At 42.2% G+C, this 24,656-nt stretch overlaps 1 protein-coding gene across 4 annotated transcripts in view; it reads right to left on the bottom strand.

Moving 5' to 3' along the window:
- The window catches only part of CREB5 (cAMP responsive element binding protein 5), a 401,460-nt gene that overhangs the window by 72,545 nt on the left and 304,259 nt on the right, over window positions 1–24,656 (bottom strand). For all 4 annotated transcript variants that reach the window (XM_044246290.1, XM_044246292.1, XM_044246293.1 and 1 more), the window contains 2 exons: window positions 23,663–23,789; window positions 18,553–18,663 (listed from right to left, as the gene is read on the bottom strand). In XM_044246290.1, the coding sequence (XP_044102225.1) occupies window positions 18,553–18,663; window positions 23,663–23,789 (238 nt within the window). The remainder of the gene's footprint in view (window positions 1–18,552; window positions 18,664–23,662; window positions 23,790–24,656) is intronic.

Genomic DNA, 24,656 nt, shown 5'->3' with positions numbered 1-24,656 from the left:
GTACATCTGTTCCTTCTCAGCTCTCAGAATACAGCTGGGCAATCCAGGGAGGATCACGGCACTAATGCAATATGGACGACCAAAGCCAATTCTGAGCCTGAGAGTAGACTCATGCCATGAGGCACTGACTCACTTCCCAAATTCCATCCTTTCCTCTAGACCACTGAGCACATTGTTGAGAATACAGCCAAAGAAGAGCAAGTACCCCATCGGGTTATGGATATAGATCTAAGGTACATGAACCCTCAAACCTATTCCTGGTTCCATGGCTGTCGCTAACAACAAGGAGGGACTCGGGACCCAGGCTGCTTCCCTCTACCCGTTCACTGTCACACTTTCAGCGCATCTCTGAAACACTAGTTAATGCTACCTAAATACTAGGTATTTGCCAGAACTTGGTTGAAAGGGCTGTGTGGATGACACATGGACAGATTTTGCCTTCCTCCAGAGAAGTGTGGGGACTAGACCGAGGCAGGAGAGACGCCAAGGCAAAGGTTTAAGGGGATACTCATTCTCAGTGTCACGCAAATATGTTGGAGCAGGGTCATGGTACAGCCCTGGCCAGGAGTGCTTTTTTACATCTCACCCTGGGTGCCTCTCTGGTCTCTGTTGTCCTAGCCCTGCTTATAAGCTTTAGCAATGGGCTAGTCTGCAGGCTATGTTTATCAAGGGAGAGCTCTTTATTGAAAAGGCCAAAACAGTGCTGTTAAGCTTTACTATTCCCACAGACCTTCCACTGGAATTCGAGATCTGATTTTGCAAAGGCGAATCATGGGGTCTTGGATAGGTTTTGCTTAAGATTTAAGTAATCTTCAAATTACTTCTGGAAACTGTTATGGGCTGAATTTGTGTGTCCCTCCTCTGCCCCCCAATTCATACATTGAAATCCTAACCTATAGTACTTCTGAATGTAACCATATTTGGAGGTAGGACCTTTAAAGAGGTAATTATGGAAATCCTATAGGTGGGCTCTAATCCAATATGGCCAGTGTCCTTATAAGAAGAGGGGATTAAGACACAAATATACAAAGGAAGACCATGTGAAGAGACAAGGAGAAGGTGGTGATCACAAAGGTGAATGACCTGGTACAGAACCTTCCCCCTCAGAGGAACCAACCCTGCTGACACCTTGATCTTGAATTTCTTGTCCTCAGAACTGTGAGATGGTAAATTTCTGTTGTTTGAGCCACCCAGTCTGTGGTGCTTTGTTATGGCAGTCCTAACAAACCAAAGCAGAAGCAAATTAGTTTCCTAAGTGTTCTAATGTCCACTTCTCTGTTTTTTCTTTTTTCAAAAACATCCTTGATTACTATGGACAACTAGCCAGTGTACCTTAGGGTCTATTTTGTCATCCAAAACTCAACTCTCCTATAGCGAATGCCAAGCAAGAGAAAGCAGTAGTCTGTGAGACAGGCTGAAAATTTCCTAAGTATATCATGATAGGTGAATGAAGGTTGCAGGGGTAGTAACTCATGTTTTAGGAATTAGATATACTTTCTAGGTGGGCAAAAATATTGGAGAATGGTAGTGCCATTGATGATGAGGAGGAGATTAAGGGCTTGCTCTCTAAGAAGTAAACACATAGAATTGCTTCAATTAGCCCAGTCTTCATAGGGGAGAGATTTAACCTTTCTCTAGGTCATCTCCATAACTCTGGTCTTTGGTTTCAATGCTAAAAAGGATCAATCAATGAATCAATTGCTCAGACATCAAAAAGTCACAATATTATCAATCGAATGTGAGACTAGCACACAGCAGCTATTTTTAAGAGCTATGAAAATGTCACTATCTAAGTTGGTGGAAGATGCGGGCCTTTGCTAACAAGGAATCCTGGGGACACTGATTTCTGTGGCCACATGATCATCATTCTCTTGTTTTCTAAATCTAGTAATGGTATGGAATAGCACCACTGAGCTTGCAGTAATAAAAAAGACAAAGTTCAAAACATACTTAATTCCAGAGGCATCGTGTTGTCATTTTAAAGAAGTAATACAACTTGACGAATAAAGGTTCACTCTGCAAAAGGCTGTACCAGGGATAATTTCAGGGATAGGCTCCCCTCAGAGAGGAACATGCCTCCTTTCCTTCTCACTGAAGCCCAGTGGCCGCCTCCACGGCAAATAACAAGGGCTGTCCTTAGCGGGGTGGGAGGGGAGTCCTGTCCCATACTACTCCATTCTTTTCTCAACACATGGAGACAGGCTCTTTCAGATACATTACAGAATAAAAGGCTTTTGTGGGCAGCCCTGGGAAAGTAACCATCTCTGACATTTCTCGTGAGGAAAACTGTGTTTTGAGTTCTGAATGACTGACTTTTAAACACACTTTCGGAACACCACTCCTGTGTGAGAGTCAGGCCAGCCTTTAACAGAATTATTTGCAGAAGATCCACCTTGGAGTTCCAAAGGCGGCACTGAAAACCTTTTGAAATCTGCTCAACCCCAGAGCACTTCTGGTAACTCAACAACCTACAGCCAAACAGAAATCAGTTGATTTGAGAAGTGTGGAGAAAGTCCACTGTGTACCCAAGTAATATGTTCATAATGTCTTCTTGGTCTTGAGATGCTCAAAGCATAAAATCCACTTAGAATGTTGTCCTTCTGAATTTCTTTTTCCTGCATAAATATCAAACTACATTTAAATAAGGTTCAGAAATTATATATCAAATGATAAAGGGAAAAAAATTTCTCCTTTTCTCCCAAACCATTCATGCCATCTTTTAAATCATCTTTCTGTTTTCTTTCTTTTTTTTTTTTTTAAGATTTTATTTATTTATTTGACAGAGATCACAAGTAGGCATAGAGGCAGGCAGAGAGAGGAAAAGGGAAGCAGGCTTCCTGCTGGGCAGAGAGCCCATGCGATGCGGTGCTTGATCCCAGGACCCTGAGATCATGACCTGAGCCGAAGGCAGAGGGTTTAACCCACTGAGCCACCCAGATGCCCCATCTTTCTGTTTTTCTAAAGCATTAGACCTTCTGGAAGGGTTTTCTACTGGCAAAGGATGAAGAAGAGAGCTTGGATTACTCCCCATTTTAAAGGAGATTCTAAATAGTCATCTGCAAAACTGGCTTTCCCTTTTTTTCACCCACCATTTTACACAATTTCTAAAGACCTTATCTCAACCTGAGTCTCAGCACACATCAGAATAGTTTTTTATTAAGAAGATCTTTCTCTGTCACCCTCTCGAATCCTTCTCTTCCTGGATGGCTGGAAGATTTCCTTCACACAGTCCTATGACTGGCGTTTCCCAAACAACAAAGTACATCATAATCCTAGAAATGGAAAGACAAGTGGCTTTTGTGATAAGCAAGACCTCAATTGCACTTTGTAGATGCTTCCAGTGGAGGAAAAATAACAAACACGAAAGGGAAGTGGTCATTGTCTGTAACTCCAAGGAATAAACGGCCAAGGATGAGTTTCATGAGATCTGATTGTACAATTCAGGGACTTGAATTTATATATGTACATAAGCATTTACTGATATTTTCATTGGCTCTGCCTAAGTCATCTGCCCCATAATAAGCCTACAACTGCTTCCAAGCTCTCTCACCTATTCGCACATAAAAGCTGCTTTTTATAGAAGTCTCCAGTTTCCAGCCTACATACAGGCCAGTGATTTGCATAATCCTTAATACCCACCCCCCGCCACACACCCCGATCCTTTTTTCAACCACCTAATGCAAACAAGATCTGGCTCAAGCTTCCCTAAACTAATCCATGCTAACACCATTTAGAAGGGAGACTATTCCGTGTAAGTTGGCACAGCCATTTTAAATAGGCTCCCCATTGTATAAACGGCAGTCTTAGTAGAAAGACATTAATGAATATGCCAGTGGGGAGAACCCTCAGCTTCTCAGTTGCTTTGCTGGATCCTAATGCTGGAGTAACTGTGCGAAACTTGAATGCTTTTTTAACCAGGTAGGAATTTAACTCCACCTTTCATCCTAGGAGCTCTTCAAGACCCAAATTAAAAGCAACAAGTTCGTGAAGGTTTGGAGACAGGCCTGCCCCTCCAATTCTCCTTCCTTACACCCAATTATCAATGAGTCTCTCCTCGGAACTTAGGATATAGTTTTTCGGTAATTTTGTATGGTTCCTTCCTTGCCCATTTATATGTAAGTTATTTAGAGGCTAGAACTTGGTCTATGCCTCTTTGCAAAGACCACAGCTATAGCATAATAAATGTTTCTTGCATCAATACAAATGTCCATATATAAATTTTTTTAATGTTTTTTAATAGATAATTTTAAAATGCCATTTCTTCCCCAGCGTCTCCAGGTTTGGGATCATTCTGTTTATTCTCCCTGGAAAATTCTTCCCCTCCCATCAGTCCAATCTGCTCAGACCAGGGCCTTAAGTAGAAATATCTATGATGATGGAAATGTTCCTTATCTGTGTAGTACAACATGGTAGCCACTGGCTAAATGTGGCTATTGAACGCTCAAAATGTGGCTATTGCAAGTCAGAACTGTATTTTAAGTTTTATTTTATTTTGATAAACTTAAATGTAAATGGTCACATGTGGGTGGTGGCTACTTTACTGGAGAGTGCAAGGGTTTCCTCCACCTGAGAAATCTTCCCTGGGGGCCCTTTTGGAAGCCTCACCATCACCCTGCAGGCAAATTAGGCACATGCTTTGTACATGTCTTTATCATAGCATTTATCACAATATCCCCAGTTGCCTATTTATTTATCTCAGTCTTGCTTTGGACTATAAGTTCCTAAAGCCTTGAGTTATGTCTCATTCAGCTTGATCCCCCAAATCAAGTACAATATTGGCGTTTTGGAGGTGCTCAATTTTGAATAAAGGGATGAACAGATGAATGGAATGCTCAGTGGACTGAGCTTTATATGTAATAAATCTACAAAACAGATCTCTTGGAACGAAGTGAGCAGGGAACTAAGAGATTAATGGTGGTGATGTGGCAAATTATCTTTGTCTGAGGAACATGCTCGGCTTTTTAGCTTATCTTTCCTTACAAACACAGGCGCTGTCTTTGCATAACTGGAACTTAGGAACAACCCTCTTGTAGAGCCCCCGGTCATTAAGCCATGACTCTGCCCAGACTTGCTCTTTAAGAAAATTCCCAGGAGATAAAGTTCACTGCAATGATGGAGTGAGATAAACATGCTTTTGCTGTGATCCCATGTTCTCACATACCCCATACTGGCTTGCAGAACAGCTGGACTCATTCATCAGATTTGAAAATAATCAGGTCTTCACACTCTGTTATCACGGGTATGGTTGTTCCAAAGGGTATGCTGGCAAAGAGCCTTCTTAACCATGTCCTAGAGACTCAACTACCTTCACCCAAGGGACTGAGGGACTCTTTCTCTCCTTCACTAGCACTTCTTCTAAATACACTCACAGAGCATAAGGGATGCTCTCATTCAAACCAGTAATGACTCTAGGTGTTTTGGAAAAAATTAAATGCCAGAAATGGCACTGCTTGTGTCATTTTAGGGTACCCAGCTGAGTCTCATGGCTAGACGTATTCCAAATATTTGTATAATTTAAAGTAATTTGTACAGACATAGTAAAAGTCTATTTTAGGCAATGGAATTTAATATATATTTCTTGGTGAGCCTTTGGTCTTTTGTGTAATTTCAGCTCTGATACTTTAATGTTAAAAAATGTTTTCATATTCATGTGTTTGTGAGCTAACAAACCATAAAACAATAGCATGTGTTTGAAATACGAAAATATGCCACACTGAACTCTGTTTTCTAAAATAATTTTTTAACTATTTTCAAACAGTTTTTAAAGTTATCTTCATTTTTACATGTTTCAATTAGTTGGTGAATTCGAAGCAACAGCTGTATAACTCCCATGGGTTTCTACATCTAAGTATCTATAAAGAACACAGTAATTTAGTGCATTAATCAAAACTAGGAGTTAAGTTCTAGAACTGAGTTTACCACAACTTTGCCGAATGATCAAAGGTAAGATACTTAATCTCTCTTAGTTTCAGTTTACTATGAGACTATGGACTTTGTACAAGTATGTTTTAAACATCATGAATTAAACCAATAAAAGAAAAAGAAGTAACCTTTGAAGCAGAAAAAAAAAAAAGGGGGAAAACTAGAGGAAGCGAGTGAAAATACTATGTGCCAGTTACTGTGCCAAATGATCGCCCTGTATTACCTCATTTAATCATCAAAACAACTCTCTAAGAGAGGCCCTCCCACTAACCCCCATTTTATAGATGAGTAAATGAAGAACAAAAAGATCAGGCAACTAGGTCATGCAGCCAGGATTTCAAGCCAGACAGCCTTATTCTTGGGTCTTTGCTCGTAACCAATGCTTCATTCTGCTACTCAGAGAGAGAAAAAAAATTGAAAGAGCCATCTTATTCTTAATTCCCTTTGAGAGCTATGGCTCCATGGAGAGACGAGCATGACAGTCTATATGAAAGGTGTGAAAATGTTCTGCAGATCTTAAAATATGAGCTAGAAGTCATTATTCACATTATTACTAACGACCAAGACTTGATCTTTTCCAGTTTAACGTTCAAGGTTTCAAATATGAAAAAACAACCCTCAGATGCCGTAACTGACAGTAATTTCAACTTCTGCCGGGACCCAGATTTGTCCTGCATTTGCTACAGCTCTGGGTGGGGAGAAAACAGTCAGTCTGGCCCTCCATTCAGGGTCAGGATTACAATTTGGTTTTGTTCTCTGCTTGTCGCCCTGGGTGCAGGAAATGATGGGCCACAAGCAGGAGTTTGGAGAGTCACAACAAAGCCAGGCAAAACTGCTCAGGAATGTCAGAGGCCTACTGTTTAAGGGAAAAAAAAAAAGAGCCTAGTGCGTAGTTGATGGTAACGATAAACATTTGTCAATTGATTCTCACTGTGTGCTTCCACCCCTGCCTGCTAGAATCCAGTCGCCACTTTGTTTTTAGGTTGCCAAAGCATGGAAGGGTCGGACCCCAAAGCTAGGTTTAAATCCTTGGTCTGTCATTTGTTGGTTGAGTGATCTTGAGCAGTTCACTTGCCTATAAAAACAGGGGTACTATTTTTATAGGACAGGTGTGAGAATTAAGTCAGATAATACATAGAAAGGCCAAATGGAAGTGCTTAACACAGCGCCTTGCTAAGTCTTCACTCCATGGAAATCACATAGTTAATATGGCCTGTGATCAGAACTCAATGCATATTTGATATTATATAATTAGTTATTCATATTCGTTCATTCCACACAGGGATATTCTGTGCCAACTATGGGCTAGGTATTCAGAGCCCCCCTTTGGGGAGCCTAGATGCTAGTGAGGAGGTCACAGTCTGGTTACCAGAAGACTCACTCAACCTTAAAATAATACTCCATTAATATCATCCCATGGGACTTACAGCTCTTTCATATTCTCTGTTTAACTTTCTTGCTTGAGAATGAAATCAGCCACATTTAACCATCCAGTCATGATGATAAAGTTTAATCAATATAAATCCATTCTCTTACATAGTGACTGGTGAAATAAAATGGTCAGGGGTTGATTTCCCATAAATGGGATAAAAGCAGGAGCCATATAATCCTACCTCAGGTAATTGTGAAAGACACAAACATATCTTTAGTTTATTTAAGGTACTCAGGTATATATTTAAATAGACAAAGGCTTGGCTAGATAAACAGAAAATGTGGAAGAGCCACATTTATATTCCTAGAGAAGCCAATACTAAGCTGAATAGCTACAAAACCCAGAAAACTTAAGATTTTTAAAAACCCTTAAAACTGTGCTTCCAAGCAAAAGAGTTGTGTAAACAAATGAAAGAACCTCCTCCCCTCAAAAAACTACTGAGTATGCATTTTAAGGTCTTAGAAACAAGTGTATAATGAGTGAAATAAGGTAGGAAAGCCAGCTAATTAATAAGGATTTGAAAAATGCAGTAGAGGGAGGACAACCTGCTCTATCCTTTTCCCCCTGGATTCCAATATTAGTCCTAATTAAGGAAAATTACTGTAAAGTACAGAAGTGTATCAAAGATGAAAATCAACTAGCCAACAAATACTGAAAAAGACATGCAACATGACCCATAATGTAAAAAATACAAACGAAAACTGGCAAAGATTTTGTTAAAAGATGATAATGCTTGAGGTACCAGGGTGACTCAGTAGGTTAAGCGTCTGACTCTTGATTTTGGCTCAGGTCACGATCTCAGGGTCCTGAGACTGAGCCCTGTGTTGGGCTCCATGGTCGTGGGAGTCTGCTTTGATTCTCTCTTTCCCTCTCCCTCTGCCCTTCCTAGCCCCCCTCCCCAGCACATTCTTTGTCTCTTTCTCTCTCTCTAAAGTAAATAAAGAAATCTTTAAAAAAAATGATAATGCTGAACACTTCTGAAAATGCTCTGAGATATCCTTTTGTATTAAAGATAGGAATGAAAATAAGTGTAAATTTTAAGAAATTTGGCCATATATATATATATATATATATATATATATATATAAATGTTTAATTCTCTTTGACCTCATATTCCTAATTCTGGGAATCTATGGTTTTTAAAATTTATTTTTATAATCAAAGGGTTTTTTCTAGTTGAGAAATTATAAATATTCAGAAATAGAAATAAGGTAACAGTTAAAATTTTTATGTGACACCCGTAAGATAAATATACAATTATTAAAATGTTTTCAAAACACACTTGATATGGGAAAATGCTTATAATATGAGAAATTTTTTAAAAAACAGGGTAAAAAGTATATATTCAGTATACCTAATTTTTGATATATTATATATATGAACAGGAAAACAAGAATATTTTCATTTTAACATATCTCTAAAAGTGCCATTATCTATTAATTTTTGACCAAAAGTACACTGGAATTCATGAATTAATTAATTTATTCATTAAAATATTTTATTTATTTATTTGTCAGAGAGAGAGAGAAAGAGAGTACTAGCAAGGGGAGAGGTAGGCAGAGGGAGAAGCAGGCTCCCCACTAAGCAAGGAGCCTGACATGGGACTCCACCCCAGGACCCTGGGATCATGACCTGAGCTGAAGGCAAATGCTTAACCGACTGAGCCACCCAAGCATCCCTGGAATTCATGAATTTATGTATTAAAAAAGTACTCAAGTCTTGGGCCTACATCAAGGGGATTTCAATACTTAAGTATCAAAACACCTTAATATAAAGCCACCTAACTGTCAGAAGGGGGCACACTGGGCCTTGAGGGCTTGTGCAGGGCTTCCCTGCAGAGCTGCACTTGGTCGTGGCTGGCAGAGTCCCAGATACCAACCAATGCAGGGATCTGGGGAGTTGTGGGAAGGATTCTCACCTGCTCAGATATCTCTCTCCCACTCACTTTTCATAGGTCCTGAAATTCTATCACTGTGAATCAATCATCTAAGTTAAGTCCTACCTTATCCCTGGAACTTAAGGGGGGGGGGAATCCACAGTGTGGGGTGGGGTGATGTATTAATTCATAGTAACATACTCATCTAAATTAGTTGATCAGACTTTCCCTTGTCCATTCTAGCAACAAACATTTCCTGGGCACCTAGAACATTCGGGAGAGATGCCAACCTGGGGACAAGGAGCTGAATCAATTTGGCCTCTGAGCTCTAAGGGATCATAGGCTGGTCGTGAGGCCAGAACACAGACAATGACACATAATAAAGCTCCCCAAGGAAGAGATAAATAAGGTACAAATGGAGTCCACCCTTGAGTGCAGAAGGCATGCAGAAGAATTGCACCTAACCTGAGGAAGCTGAGGTGCATTTCAGCCGAGTCTGTCAGTGGGGGGGTGGGGGTGGGGGGGTGGGGGTGGGGGTTTGCAGAGGTGAAGGAAATAAGATAGGAGAGGCAAGGCAACCAGAGAGAGCCAGAAGCCTCCAGGAAGGTGCCAGCCTCCTGGGAGGGGCTCTCAGAGAGTGACCCTGGTGTGCAGAGCTAGGTCAGGCGGGACAGGCTAGAAGGGACACAGGTCCAGACTGAGCCCTCGAGTACCATGGAAACACAGGCGCGTTCCCATGCAAAGTGCCAAAAGGGAGAAGGATGTTCCAGGAAAGGGCGCAAGTGAAACACGTGCCAGCTCTGAAATTCTAGCCCAGTATGCTCCTGTTCCCTCTTCCACTTCAGATCCTGGCTGTCTACTGGAATCACGTTACGCCTTGCCTCTCTGGTTGCGCTTTTAATCTCTACAATCCAAGGCCACAGTTGGATGAAAATCTTGTCCTCCTTAAACACGTCTTCTGTTCTGGTGACTGTGAATACCATTTCAACACACAAATACTTGCTGTTTGGTTTTATTGTGTGGGACTTAACTATTCTGAGAAGCTAGTGATTCATCTTATTTCTACCAAGGCAAACACAACAGTCAAATAGTACACCAGTACCATAGTACGGCTAGCTTTTCAAACTAACAGGGGAGAAAAAAAGACAATTTTAAAAGGATACAAGGAGGGAAAATGTAGTTTTTGTTAGTTTTTTACTCGAAGATTAAATTCTCCCTTTTATTTTTTAAGAAAAGAAATATCCCAAAACTTTAAGAAAAAATTACTTCTTCCATCCATTCCTGTGTCCCATCTTCCGTCACCTTCATAGCACAAATTTTCTGACAGATTTTCTGTACTTGCCACATAACATGCCAAATCAAGGCAGAGCCATCAGCCCAAAGTGCAAAGCAAACTTTCGTTATTAGTCCTGCTGGCAAAAATCTTGGAAAGATACACAAATTCCAAGAAAAGACCAAAATATATCTCTGCAAAGCAGAACTTCCCTGTAACAAGATTTATAAGATTTCCTCACCACGCCCCCCCACCTCACCACCCCCGGCCCCGGGCTATTCTAACAGAAGCTGAACTTATTTGTACAATGTTCCAAAGCAGACAGGGACACACACACACGCACACATACACAGATACACAAAGAAGACGTGCCTGAAAACTGTCTGAGAGGGGGTGTTCCAAACCGGACCATGTGCGGTGGTGTCCTTGCCCAGATGCATCCGACTTCAGGCTTGGGAACACGAAACAAACACAAAAACAAGACTCGGCAATGCGCGTGCTGGGCTGGATGACAGAGGCGGCAAGCAAATATTGGGATTGTGTTTCACCTATTGCCATGGTTACCAAAACAGGGTGGATACGGACAGAAAGAGAAAGAAATCAAACTGGGAAGACAATGCATCCCAGGAGAATGTCTGAATATGTGTTCAAGGAGCTAGCTGGGGAGGGTAGTGGGGGAGCCAAGAGAAGGGATCCGATGGAAAGGGACATTTCAATACCCCTTTGTGTTGTGTGAGAAGCCAGCTCAGTCAACTCTGCACCGGCACAATACAGACCTCCGAAGGCCCATGGAAGATCCCCACAGCCCAAGGAACCCACAGAGGAGATGTGGGAAGTTTAGTTTTGCTTGGTGGCAGACAAGATCGGGGCAGTTTGTCCTCAGCACGAAGAGATGAAATACTGTGTGTGTGTGCACACTCTGGATGATGAGTAAGAATAACTTAGTGGTATCCGAGAGGGAGACCACCAGAAGAGACTCTTAACTACAGGAAACAAACTGAGGGCTGCTGGAGGGGTGGTGGGTGGGGCAATGGGGTAACTGGGTGGTGGACAGTGGGGAGGGCACGGGACGGAATGAGCATTGGGTGTTATATGCAACTGATGAATCATTAAATTATCCCACTGAAACTAATAATACAGTATATGTTAAGTAATTTGAATTAAAAAAAAAAAAAAGAATTGCTTAGTAGTATCATGTCAAGACCTGCCCCTTCCTCCCCCAACCCAGTCTCAAGAAGAATTATAGAGAATTGGGCCCATTCTTTTGGGCAGTCTGATGGTTAGCTTCAGTTCCCAGTTGACACGATATAAAAGGGAAAAGCTGATTGACCCTCTTCTCCCAGGTACTTGGCCTCGCTAACAAAACTGCAGAAAACACTTCAGGAAACACTCCCCTTACAAAGTTTGCTATCACAGCAGCTAGCAGATGGCTTTCCTTGTCAACTCCTGGCTGACACAGGAGAGTGAAGTTCCATAAAGTTGAAAATCCAGAAACTGAATTTTAATTCCTTTTCTTCCTGCTAATTAGCTATGAGACCTGGGAAAAGCTACTAACTTGAACTTTAGGCCTTTTATCCTCAAAGGGAAAGGATTTTGCTGAAATAATCTCCAAGCTCCTTTCCTTCTTTGGAATTTGGTGATTCAGAGGCAATCAATAATCTCTCAAATTCCTATTTTCAAAACAAATATAATCAAATGCATAATCCTATGTATTTGAGGTTCTGATCAGCACATGAAAAGTAATTCTGTAGGAATTTATTGTGTTCTACAGTAATAAAAACAAGTGGCTTATATTACATGTGGTTAATATTACAAGTGGTTGCTAGCTCTTATCAAGGATCTGATAATTTAGATGTTACCCCCAAAATGGCACAATATATTCCTAAAATTTAAATTTCCTATAGTTTAAATGAGCAAAGTGGCAATGGATATGAACGTGTATACTCTTAGCCGACAGAAAGGAGTTGGGGCTTCTTTTGCTGTTAGAGAACTACTGCTGCTTTTAACTCTTTGATAACCATAAGTAAGCTCACCTTCAGCATTTGTCCTGGCCAGAGAGAAATATGGATCAGGCTTCTCTCCTGGGTTTAGCCGATGAGAACTAGAGTGTCTAATAGGCGTAAGCGAAGAGGTAGCTGGGTCTGAGCTATTCGTCTGAGCCTCATCTTCCTTTTACCGCTGAGGTTTGTTTTTCTAAGAACTTGCTTCTACTCAAGACAGGTTACCACAGGGACACCTAGGATGGCATGATGACGTAGAAACAGGACAAAATCCACAAGAAGACTTGGGTGCAGGGCCTGGTGATGCCACCAAACAATGCTGGAAAAGCCACTTAACTTTTCTGTGTCTATGAAATGAGGAAAGTACTATTTTCCTGTTGACCTTACAGGGTTGCCGCAAGGCTCTGATGATACCCAAATATAGAAAGCTTTGCAATTTGCAAAGGGCTCTATTAATAGAAGCCCATAGGGTGATCATCGCTCCCGCTGGCAAATCCTGACAGTTTAGAGCTAAGACCAAGGGCCCAGTGCCTGGGTTCCCATCCCTGCACATTTTACCAGCTTGTATGTTCTTCCCTAAGTTACCTAACTTCTCAGTTTATTCATCTGTAAAATGAGAGTAAGAACAGTATTCTCCCTCATTAGACTAATATGAGGATTAAATGAGAAAACATAAGATGCTTAACTCAGCTTCAGCTATATAGACAAGTGCTTAGTTAATGTTAACAGTTTCTATTTTCTACCAGGGTGTTTTAAGAGAGCAAAGTGCCTTTAACAGGAAACCCACTGTTCATGTTAGTGAGGGTGTAGATTTTTGTTGCTGTCTTTGTTGTCATGGAATTGTACATAATTCCTGCTCATCTGGGTATGGGACAGTGGTTTTTCACAGCAGCGAGGGAGGAGGATTCTGAAAAAAGTGGCCACCTTGGCTCAGGCCATCCTCATGTTTTGATCACCGGTTTCAGGGACACATGGCTGTTAGCATGATTCAAAAGTTAATGAGAGTTTCTTTAAAGTCAACAGTATTTCCTGCCTCACCACAAAGCTTCTGAGAAGCAGACAGCTCATTCATTCACTGTTATTTTTTTTTAATTTTTTTTTTTTTTTAATTCCTGGACTTTTAGGAAGTGAAACTGGGGATGATTAAAACAAAATGGGCAAATCGCAGAGCGGCATTTCTTAGGAGAGTCAGAGAGATGTTACCTGGAGACTGTCTTTTCATGTGTATAAACTTTCCAGGCAACTCCATATGGAGCCAGGCTCCTCTGTGATTTATCTGTTGGACAGTGGGTGGCCAAGGGGCACCGTAGGCAAACAGTTATCCAGCTCAATAATTAGGGAGGGGAAAGGCAAACACAAACACACCCAGGTTGACATTCAAAACAAAGTGGAGATTGAACCACAGATTGCGCATTATACCACCCTAGTTCTTGTCTGCCTATCTGCCAGCAGAAAACCAGGGGCCAAGAAAAGAAGCACTGTTAATAATTTATCAGTACAGCTGATGAAAAAGGCACAATGCTGGGTAGAAACCTGACAGTCTGAAATAGGGGCCCAGCTTTGTGTTGAGATGATGGCTTGATTTCCCTAAGTTTTTACTTGCCTTTGGTACCCTCACTTATGAAAGAAGGAATTTGGGCACGGTCTTCACTAAGTACCTTCTACCTCTAAAAGCCTTTGACTCTCTATTTTTTGTTTGTTTGTTTGTTTGTTTCATTCACTCATTAATGCACATATTTACGGACCTATTCAATAAATTGTAAACCTCACTATAAATGAGTTATTGACAAGTCGACAATTGAAATAGAGCACAGTTAGCCTATCACGATGGAAGAAATAGCACTTAGTATTGATCCTTCTCAATTCCTGGGAGGTCCGTGTTATTCCACCTTCTGTTTTCTAAGTGTTCCAAACCGGACCATGTGTGGAGAAAAGATATATTGCTTTTCTCTCAAGGAAAAAAAAAAAAAAACCATGCCAGAGGTCGTTTCCAGATATCCTTCAAAGAAATCAGATGTAGTCAAATACTCTTTCTTTCTTTCTTTTTTTTTAAGATTTTATTTATTTATTTGACAGAGAGAAAGAGATCACAAGTAGGCAGAGAGGCAGGCAGAGAGAGAGAGGAGGAAGCAGGCTCCTTGCTGAGCAGAGAGCCCAATGCGGGGCTCGACCCCAGGACCCCGAGATCACAACCTGAGCCGAAGACAGAGGCTTTAACCCACTGAGCCACCCAGGCTCCCCTCAAATACTCTTTCTTAGTTGATTACTTAGCTTAGCATTTATCTATTTTATCTTCTCCTTCGGAGACCCACCCTTGCCCCTTACTCATTCCATCCCACCCCCACTTCCACTGCTACTGTTTGGTTCCTTCTCCTTATTTTAATTCAACTCAACTCAACTGATCAAATTCAGTTCTCAATCATGGGGCCTCTCTTAGCACAAGGAACCTTCATGGTGCAAGGGTTAACTTCAAGGTGCTCCATCCAGATGGATCCAGTAAGGAGGCCCTGGACATTCAGTACTATCAACCGCCCCTCGTTTTTCCAGGTTATCTGGAGGTCTAAACCTCTAAACGGGAGGTCCTTGCCATCCTTATCTCCCATTTTGTTGTCAATATAAATGAACCCCGAAGATTTTAGTATAATCTACTGGTTGCCGTTACCAGGAAGCTGTAGATATTTTTATCTAAAGGGTCAATATTGTGATGAAAAATCTTTGTCAGTGGAGTCTGAGATGTTAGTTAGCCTTTGCTATGTGATGCATCATTGGGCCAGTATTATTAAACCTCTTGGAGCTTCAGTTGTCTCAGCTATAAAATGGGGACAACAGCCCTGTCATGGCACTGTCCTGAGGGCAAAATCAGGTCTCAGGTATATGTACTTTCTTGGTATCAACATTCCCTCGGCTTCCCTAAGTTTGTCTATACTGAAGGTTGGGTATCCAGTGACCTTCCTTTCTAGCAGACCCCACTTTCATGGAAGATACCCACTGATCTCAGGAATCTAGGAGGAAAAACTCATTGTTTTGGGTGGTTAGAAGTAGCTAAAGCTCTCACAGGTTTGAGTCTCCTCTGACCTCTAAGACAAAATCCAATATGCATAGATTCACTTGTATAACATGAAACCATAGGTTTGTAGCCTTGATTCTTTAGAAAGAGAATCCATAAGTCTCAATTAGAATCTGCCAGAATCATGACAGTACCAGCGTGGACAGCTGTGCCTTTGGTCCACTGAAGTCTACTGCCTGATGTCCACATACATTAAATCAAAAAAGAGCACCGTGCTACTTGATTTGGGTTTCCCAGATTATTACACTGTACAGCTTACTGGGTACAGTTATTTTACTCTCTTCCACCATAGAAATGACCAATTTGTGGCAAGAAAGATGGATGCATCCTACTGAGCAATCACTATTCGGACAGCTTCTAACAAAGCTGTAGAGTTAAAGCAGTCCTGCCTTAAGCTTTTGTCCACCTCCAGGACCTCCAAGTTTCACCAGAGATGCAGGATGATGGCTTTTGTCAGTGGTCAATAGAGAGTGTGAAATAGACACTCTGACACCAATGTCCCCAGGGGAATAGGTCTGCAGTGTTGTGGTGTGGACGACACCCTCCCTGGCCGCTCTCTGGTTTCTTGTGTGCTCTGAGAACACACCCCGCAGAGTGCATTCATCACAATAGCCCATGTGTGACCTTTGGAAAAGTCCTTGAAAACAGTGAAACAGGAGTCTTAGTTGAAATCTGGAATCCATTCCAGTCTTACACAGGAAGAAAATTAGGCATAGAACAACAAAGCCCACAGTTCAGAGAAACCTGGGGAGGCTCTGGCTGACATTAAAATCATGAAAGATTTTTTTTTTCTCTATTACTTTGTGTTTCATAAAAGCTTTTCATCTGAGCAGCCCGAAGCTGCTAGAAAATACTGTCAGTTAGTAGAGGGCAAAAACGGGTTTCTCCAGTGAATAAAGCAAGCAGAATGAGAATAGAAATGCTGAGTAATGTATTAAAAGCCTATTACTAATCATTTTCCAGGCTACTAAGTAAATGCTATTTCTCTAAAATGTGAATGGCCAATACCACCATTTTCCCCCTTGGAATAATGGATTGGCAATAATGGTATCAGGGTTGGGAGCCCAGGACAGAGACAACAACTATGCTCCCTAAGCCTTAAAGTTCATTAACCTGGACATCATGGATCTGGAAAGAGACATCCATCCACCCAAAGCATGAATCAGCAGAGTTGTGTGCTTGCTCAGTAAATTTAACTCAGCAAACATCTGTGGGGAAACACGATTTTATAGGTACAGACCAATTTCCTTTTGTCTCTGGCTGATATTATTCACAATAAGTGGCCATGTGATGTGTTTTTCTTTCATACGTATAAATAATAACAAACCTGTACTCCCTTTGGAAGCATTCTCCTTCTTTGCCAGTGCGAAGAGAGGGGTAGGACATTTCTGAGTCAAGCGGTGGCAGATAATCCAGTGAAAATCAATTGGCAGGGAAATCTGGTTTGGAACTATGTGTAAGAATCCACCTAAGGTTTGTCTGGGAGGTCCCTCAAATGGGATACAGACCCCTGACCAAACAAGATGATTCAGATATAATCCAGCTGGGGGAGTAGCATTGGGTGCTCAGACCCAGAACACTTATTCATACACATGAATAACTTAATTTTGTTTTTTTCTTAAGTACCTTCACAGTTCATTTTTTATTTTCCTTTAAAAAAAAAAAAAGAAGTAAATGGCACTACTCTGGTCTCTAAAACAGATGCCAGTTTGAACTTCACTCTGCCAGCAAGTATTTGGTTTGGCTCTGCAGGGCTTGAGTTGAAAAAATATTTGCCAATTCCAAAAAGATTTAACGAGCTTTGCTGAAGATGCCGGTGCCATCTGGCATGTCACAGGGACTGTGGCATAGCAAAGAGAACTCTCTTAACCACAGATTTTATTTGCCCGAGGTAGCCAACACTGGGGATTCAGGCGCTTCCTTGAATCAAGGAGCTGAAAGACAAATGAGTAAGATTTCCAAGAGAAAGTGACCAAGGCAGGCGTCCAAAAAACTTGCTGCCATTGAAAATGAAGTCACCTGGTTTTGGTGGCTGATTTTCAGAACTGTCAATAACATCCTCATACCAGCCACCAGACACGGTCCCCAACGCTATCTGTCAGGAAACCAAATAAATCTCCGACTTGTAGCAAAGATACCCTGATCCAATATCAGATCTAAAAACTTTGCTACAGTGTATTTTTTTGCCATCTGAGACCTTACTAATGGTGATGCCAGAATTTAACTCTATGAAAACTGAACTTCAAGTAACTCTCCTAAACCCACTTCAAGTAACTCTCCTAAATAAAGCCAGCAAATTTACTTTATATTGCAAAGATGGACATGCGTTGCTTTTATTAATATTTGATAGAACCTAATGCATAAATCTTTTGCTGTGATTGGAAAGACTGACCTACCTGCACATAAATCTCAAATGTTAAAAGTCACCAAAAGTTGTCACCTGAAATCATGTATTTCAGTAAGAGGTGCAATTACCCTGTGCAAAAACAAGGCTGTGATCCTTTGGATTAGTGTCACATCTGACAACTATAACAAAAAATGAAAAATATTCCCTTGCTAGTGTGTGCTTAAAAATCACATGTCTGTTTTCATGGATATGGGGACAGGAAGAGTGATGGTGAAACTGTGACCACCTTGAAGAAGAGACACTCTGGATTGTTTTTGTTAATTTCACATTATGAGAAAACATGCACCTACTTGAGTGTATCCTACCTTAACTCCTATGGATCTCCCCAAACCCCTACATGTCCCTTCCACTGAGGCTGATCCAATGCTTATTACATGGTCATCTGATGCCAAGATTCAATAACAAATATCCTCAAAGAGAGAGCCAAGTTCCCTCTTGCCTCTCCACAGAAAAGACCTACTCATTGAAACAATGACGGAGCCATCTACCTGACTTAACTGAAATTTGGAAGTCAGAATAGAGATCAAAGAAAAACTCATGAAATTTAAAAAATGATTATTATAATTGTTACTTACCATTTTGGCTTCTGAATGCATTGGCTGGACCTGGGGAGAAGCACAGGGGTTGCTCAGATTTGGACCTTGCATTCCCAGGAGGTTGGAGTTCACTGACATCTGTCTCTCCATCTAAGAGAAAGGAAAGCAACAGAATCAGAAGTCTAAAAAATGCGGTCTAGGTCCCAGACAAAGCTGCATTTTTCTTTCAAGTGGGTCATTTAGAATTTCTTTGAACAACTCCAGAGAAAGACTGTGGTTTGGGGAAGGGTAAGTAACACACTTCTGAGCCTTGAACTCCAGGACATCAAAGAATCACTCCAAAGCTGTGCCTGCTATAGGAGATGCCCCATGCCAACGAGAACCATGTTGTCATGGTACATTTACAAACAAAAGTATGGAATATTTCCACTTTTGTAAACACTCCAACTGCCACGAGTCATGCTTCTTTTTATAACTGTAAAAAATAATGTATGCATAGAAAAATGCTGCAAGGATATATACCAAATGTTATCTCAGGTTATCCATGGCTTTTCTACCCCCCTAAATTTTATATGAAAACATGAATCATTTCAGTAATAAGAAAAACATTAAATTAACTTAAAAAGTAATACTCTTGAATATACTGGGTCTTCTTGCCACTGTAACTTATAAACACAATTGAGATGACCAAGAGTGGGGCGACTAGGTGACTCAGTCGGTTATGTGTCTGCCTTCACCTCAGGACATGGTCTCAGGGTCCTAGGATCGAGCCCCACGTCAGGGTCCCTGCACAGCGGGAAGTCTTCTTCTCCCTTGGCCTCTCCCTCTGTGCTCTCCCTCCCTCTTTGTCTCTCTCTCTGTCAAATAAATACATAAAATCTTAAAAAAAAAAAAAAAGAAAAAGATGACCAACAGGTATCTGAGCTGTTGCCCCTGGCTCACCTCCCCTTTCCTGTTAACCTAGTCATGACACGACATAACAGCAGGTTTTGGCCTCACAGGCGAGGCCTTTGGGGAGTGAAGAAAGCAGGTGAGGGTACCGTACCACACATGATGGACACTGCCCTACTGGCTTGCCTAGAACTAACATCATTTCAAATACCTGCATGAGTTCTGGCCTTTTTGTCTCCAGGGTATCCCTGTTAAAAAGGAAATACAGTAAAACCTCTCTTTCAGTCAAGGAAGGGTATGTCTGACTGATATATTCTGTTGAGTAGAAATTGAGGATGTTTCAAAGAACTAGAAGAAAGCAAGTACACTTAACACTAAGTTCCACAGAAGACTTTCTTCAAGAGGAAAAAAATAAATTCTTCAATGCAAAAGTTCCCCTTGCCAAAGGATGGAAAGGAAAAAGGCTCAGAAACTTGAGGGAACCCGGTTTCTGCTCAAGGTTAGCCCCGGGAGACTGAAGAAATAAATATGGAGTTCTTTATCACTGGGGCTTTTCCCAGAGCGCAGGACAGAAACCTCACAGGCAAGAATGGAGAGTGAAAGCCAAGGTAAATGCCCCTTCAGGGTCCCTGCCATGGTCAGGTTCCAACCCTGCAATTCCTGCTGGGTCCGCCCCAGGTGCGGGGCTGCAATTACAGCATTAATGTGCGGCTTAGCTGAAGTGCTCACGGAATGACATGAGTGACGAGTGGACAATCCCTGTCACAGCAAATCACCCTTCGCCATCCCTTAGCCTCAAAGAGCATATCAGTTATCTGGCAGTGTATGCTTCAAAAGGAGCAATCTGATGAAGAATTATCTATACATTCTAGAAAATGCCAGCAAAACTTTTCGGGGCCTCATCAATTCAGCAAAATAAAATGTTCATTCCCATATGCCCCCTGAGTCTCTGGGTAGTCTGGGTATTTTATTTTTTATTATTGTTTTTGTAATTCTGGTAAAATATGCATGTCGTAAAATTTACCACTGTAACTAGGCTTCCGTGTACAGTTCAGTGCTATTAAGTACGTCCGTGTACTCTGTTAAGTCACAAAGACTGCTCCACAGAATGCTTGTTGCTTATAATTCCCCCTTCCAGAGTCTGGGAGATGGAAGTGCTGGAAAGGCATTTGACCCTTTATTCCAACTGGTAACCATCTCCCAGAGGGAGATGAAGTCCAAAGGAGCTTTTGCTTTCAGTTTCCTGAAGGAAGGTCAATGAGAACTACAAAGGTATGAGCTACAAAGAAGGGCGAGCTGCTTACTTGCAGCCTCGGGATCCAGAATCAGTCATGCTTCCCACTCTGTGGAAAAGTTACAGACTACTCCTACTCCATGACTCACAAATTCAACAGAACATTGAAAACAGGCTGATTCCTCTACTTTAAAAAAAAAAAAATTGCATTTTTCCGTCTTAGTGATGATAGGGGGTCAGCAAAACCCTCTGCAAGGCAATGATTTGGCTTTTACGCATAAGGTTCTGCCCCATGAGTGTGCTTTGGTGAGATGCTAGAACCAAGAAGTCAGAAAGATGGGAGTGGTTTTGCCAGACACTAAGCAACATCTAGCCCTGGTGGTAAAGCATCCAGGTAAAGGATTTCACCTTTTTATGAGCTTCTCCTTTCCCTCTGAAACAAATCAGAAAACGGGAGCTACAGTCTCAACAACCTCACTGGACTTCTGTGATTATAAATGAGTGTTCGTATTCCCAAATGATGTAAACATTGGACTTTCAAGATAGGAAACCACAGGACTGTGAACTCCGTTGCTCACCGGAACCCCAGCATCTCGCATAGTCCTTCGCTCCTAGCAGGCATTCAGCAGAAGTTTGTGGAATGAACAGATGCATTATTTGCTTCAGACCTAGGATTTTATGAACTGTGTGGCCTGCTAGTAGGTACTGCAAATCAGTTAACAATATTACCTCGGCCTGCAGACAGACAGACCTTTTCTACCAAGGGAATCATGGTTCCCCGAGGGCAGGAACTCTATGGGAAGACTATGCTTACAATGCCAAAATCTGAGCCTAGGAGCATGGAGCTTGATAACGAGGAGGAAAGGACCTAGATTTCTGGGACCAGGAACTCTTAGGGGTTTTTTGTTTGTTTGTTTGTTTGTTAAGAGATTTTATGACAGCATTCATGAGTTACCTTTGTGTCACTCTAAGGTTTCTCAGCCTCAGCGCTGTTGACATCTAGGGCCCAAATAATTAGTTTCTGGTGGGGGCTGTCCTATGCATTGTAGAATGCTGAACAGCATCCCCGGCCTCTACCTACAGAGGCCTCTACCCTCTACCTCTCTCAGTGGTGACAACCAACAATGGCATCTCCAGATGGTGCCAAGCAATTGCCCCGAGTTGAGAATCAGTGCTCTAGACTGACACTATTGTCATGGCAGCTGGGAATGTCGGTGACATGAGCTGGGGAAATCCTGTGGGGGTGGCATCCCTGACTTTCTGTCTACATTGGCTCTTGATTGTGTACCTGATCCTTTCCTTCTATTCAGAAGCATTAACAGGAGGCCAAGTTGTACAATGAGATGATATGGTGGAAACCACTGCCAGATACTTACTCACTGCGCACTCTCTGCCCATGTCCCACCTTTGTCCTGGAAACAGTACAGTTTAGCCAAATGGAAAAAAAAAAGGTCACTGAAGTAGTATTTTTCTGGCTGATGGATAGAATTTATGATAGGACACTAATTTGGGACAAGGGGGCTTTAGCGTCTGAAGGAAAATGCTTATGGTGGGAGTCTTTGTGCGCCTGGCTGGGCTGAATAAAACCTGGGCAAGTGGCATTGGTGGCGTTGTCGTAGCTCATCTGAAGATGTTTCAGGAGAGCAAGGCAGGGAAAGTGTGTCAACGCAGCTGTTCCTTCCGGCCCGATTTTGCAAAGACTGTTCCTAGTCAGGACGACCCAATATTTACAGCAGCCAGGTCCATTTCTCTGAACTTGGGGCTCCCAGCCCTCATCCATCCCTGCCTCCACTCAGATAAATCGGTGCACTGCTCAGCCTTCGAGAACCTGAGCTGCTCAGCGTGAATTGAGATGGGGGTTCGTCATAGCTGTCAGCTTTTCATCTGGAAAATGAGCACGTCAGTAATTACCGTGATCCCATTCCCACAGGATGCCGATGAGAGCAACGTGAAGTGACAAATGTAGACGGTTCCTTAAAATGTGAACATGTTCTGCCAGGCATTGTTGATACTGTTTGGGAGGGTTTTCAGGGAATTGTCATGTCATCTCTTAGGGCTTTTGAGAATAGCTGTGGCCCCAGGAATAAGCACACCAGCCAGGCTCTCCAAAGCACAAGGCCAGGAAGGGGATCCTGTGGAAGGAGAGCAAGGTTTGCCCTGAGAAACTCTGGATGTCCCTTCTAGGTTAATATGTTGTTTTCAGGGGTAGGGGGTATATTATGTAATGATGATAGACCTTGGAGTCATAACACCTGGATTTAAATCTTTAGGCTCCATCTTACTCAGCCTCCTGTGCCTCAGCTTCCCCATCTGTAAAATGGGGGTAATAACGGTATATCCCTCACAGGTTTGTTGTGACAGTGAAAGCAGAGAATATAGTGGTATCACACGGTGGTTGACCCAGTGAGCTCTGCGGCCCGGCCAGGATTTCTGGGATCAGAACTCAGCTATGCTTGCTTCTCAGCCAAGCAAGCTACTTGCCATCCTTTTCCCATTCAGACACCGGGGATAGAAATAGCACGTGCCTGACAGGATTGTTTCAGGTGTTCATGAAGTGCCTATAAAGGGAGTAGCACATGGTAAGCCCTTAATAAATGTTGTGAGCATGCGTAATAGAACATGACATGCAGGGACACCTACTAGCAGATATTCTGTACCATCGTTATTATTTTTGTTATTATAAATGTTGCTCTGAGTCCTGGCAAGATCACTCCCTGGTGAGTTAAGGTATAGAGCCCAAGCTATATAGATTTTGGGCTAGGCATAAAACACTGTGTCCTTGAACAAATTCTATCCCCTGGGTGTGGCAAGCTCACTTGTCACCAGCAGGAAGATGGGGCCAGGCCTCACTAAGGGAGCACTGGAGGGCGGGAGGGCCAGCAGGGACAACCAGGCCCTCTCCACAAAGTAGCACACAGCTCAGCTCTTCACCCAGAAGAAGTCGCTGTCTTTCCAGCTTCGATCTCAGCTTTTCCTTTACTGCTTTCAAAGAAGCAAGGCTCAGTGGCAACGAGAAGCACTTACTGGCATCAAGACGGCAGAAGAACCCGGCATCGTCGGGTTGGGCAGGGTCCCAGGCATGGAGGCTGGCATAGGCTGTCTCTGTCTGTTGTGGAGATGTAGCAGAGAAGATAGAGAGCCTGGGACAGGCCTGGCAACACACAGAAAAAGCAGATATTATTCCTGATGCCTTGGGGCGGGGAATTCACTGCCTGCTTCCCGGTGTCCAGAACCAGCGGGGACAACACCATTACATGAGCAACAGATCAGATCCTCTGATGGGAATCACATAATTGAGGATATTAGGGAAATAATAACAAATAAAACACAAGCCTGGCTTCCTCTGCTGCTTCCTAGTTAATACACCAAATTCCACTTCATTTCCTGACCTCTTGTTATCTAACTCATGTTCCGATAGTCAACAAGTCGGCAAATCTCCTACGACTCCTGCCTCTTAGGGAAGGGACTTGGGGGTGAAATCCTGTGTTTACTCAGAATTCTCTGCCCTGTGGAGGATCTTAGACCCTGAGATCTGTGTATGTCATCTGGACTCTCCTATGCCTCTGCCTAGAAGCCCTCCTGGACACACTTTCACTGTCTGGATTGTAAAGCCAACTTGATCCATGAATTCCCAATAGAAATCTGTTTTGACTTTTTCGTAGTTCTCCACTGTGGGTGGAAAAAACAAACAAACAAACAAACAAAATAGCAACAACAACAACAAAAACAAAGTCAGGACATAGATCAAAGTAGCAGGAATGAGGTTTATGCCAGTGCAGCCAGCCTTTCTCAGGCAAGTCCAGAGCCCAGCCCCCGATTACCAATCCCTCATTTTATAATAACTGGAGGTGTTAGGCTGTTTGACAGAAACTGATTTTGGCCTGACCCGCAGAACTTGGGTAAGCATTCCTCTGGGGAGAACATAGTTCGAGCTTTTGCTTTAATTTGCCAGAGGGGGAAAAAAAAATTTAGAACTTTCAATTGATTTAATGAGCCAGGGAATGTGCGGCTGAGGGAA

This window comes from Neovison vison, chromosome 4 (assembly GCF_020171115.1).
Source record: "Neovison vison isolate M4711 chromosome 4, ASM_NN_V1, whole genome shotgun sequence".
Classification (NCBI taxonomy): Eukaryota; Metazoa; Chordata; class Mammalia; order Carnivora; family Mustelidae; genus Neogale; species Neogale vison.
Note: the sequence above shows the minus strand (reverse complement) of the source record. Positions and strands in the feature narration are given on the sequence as shown.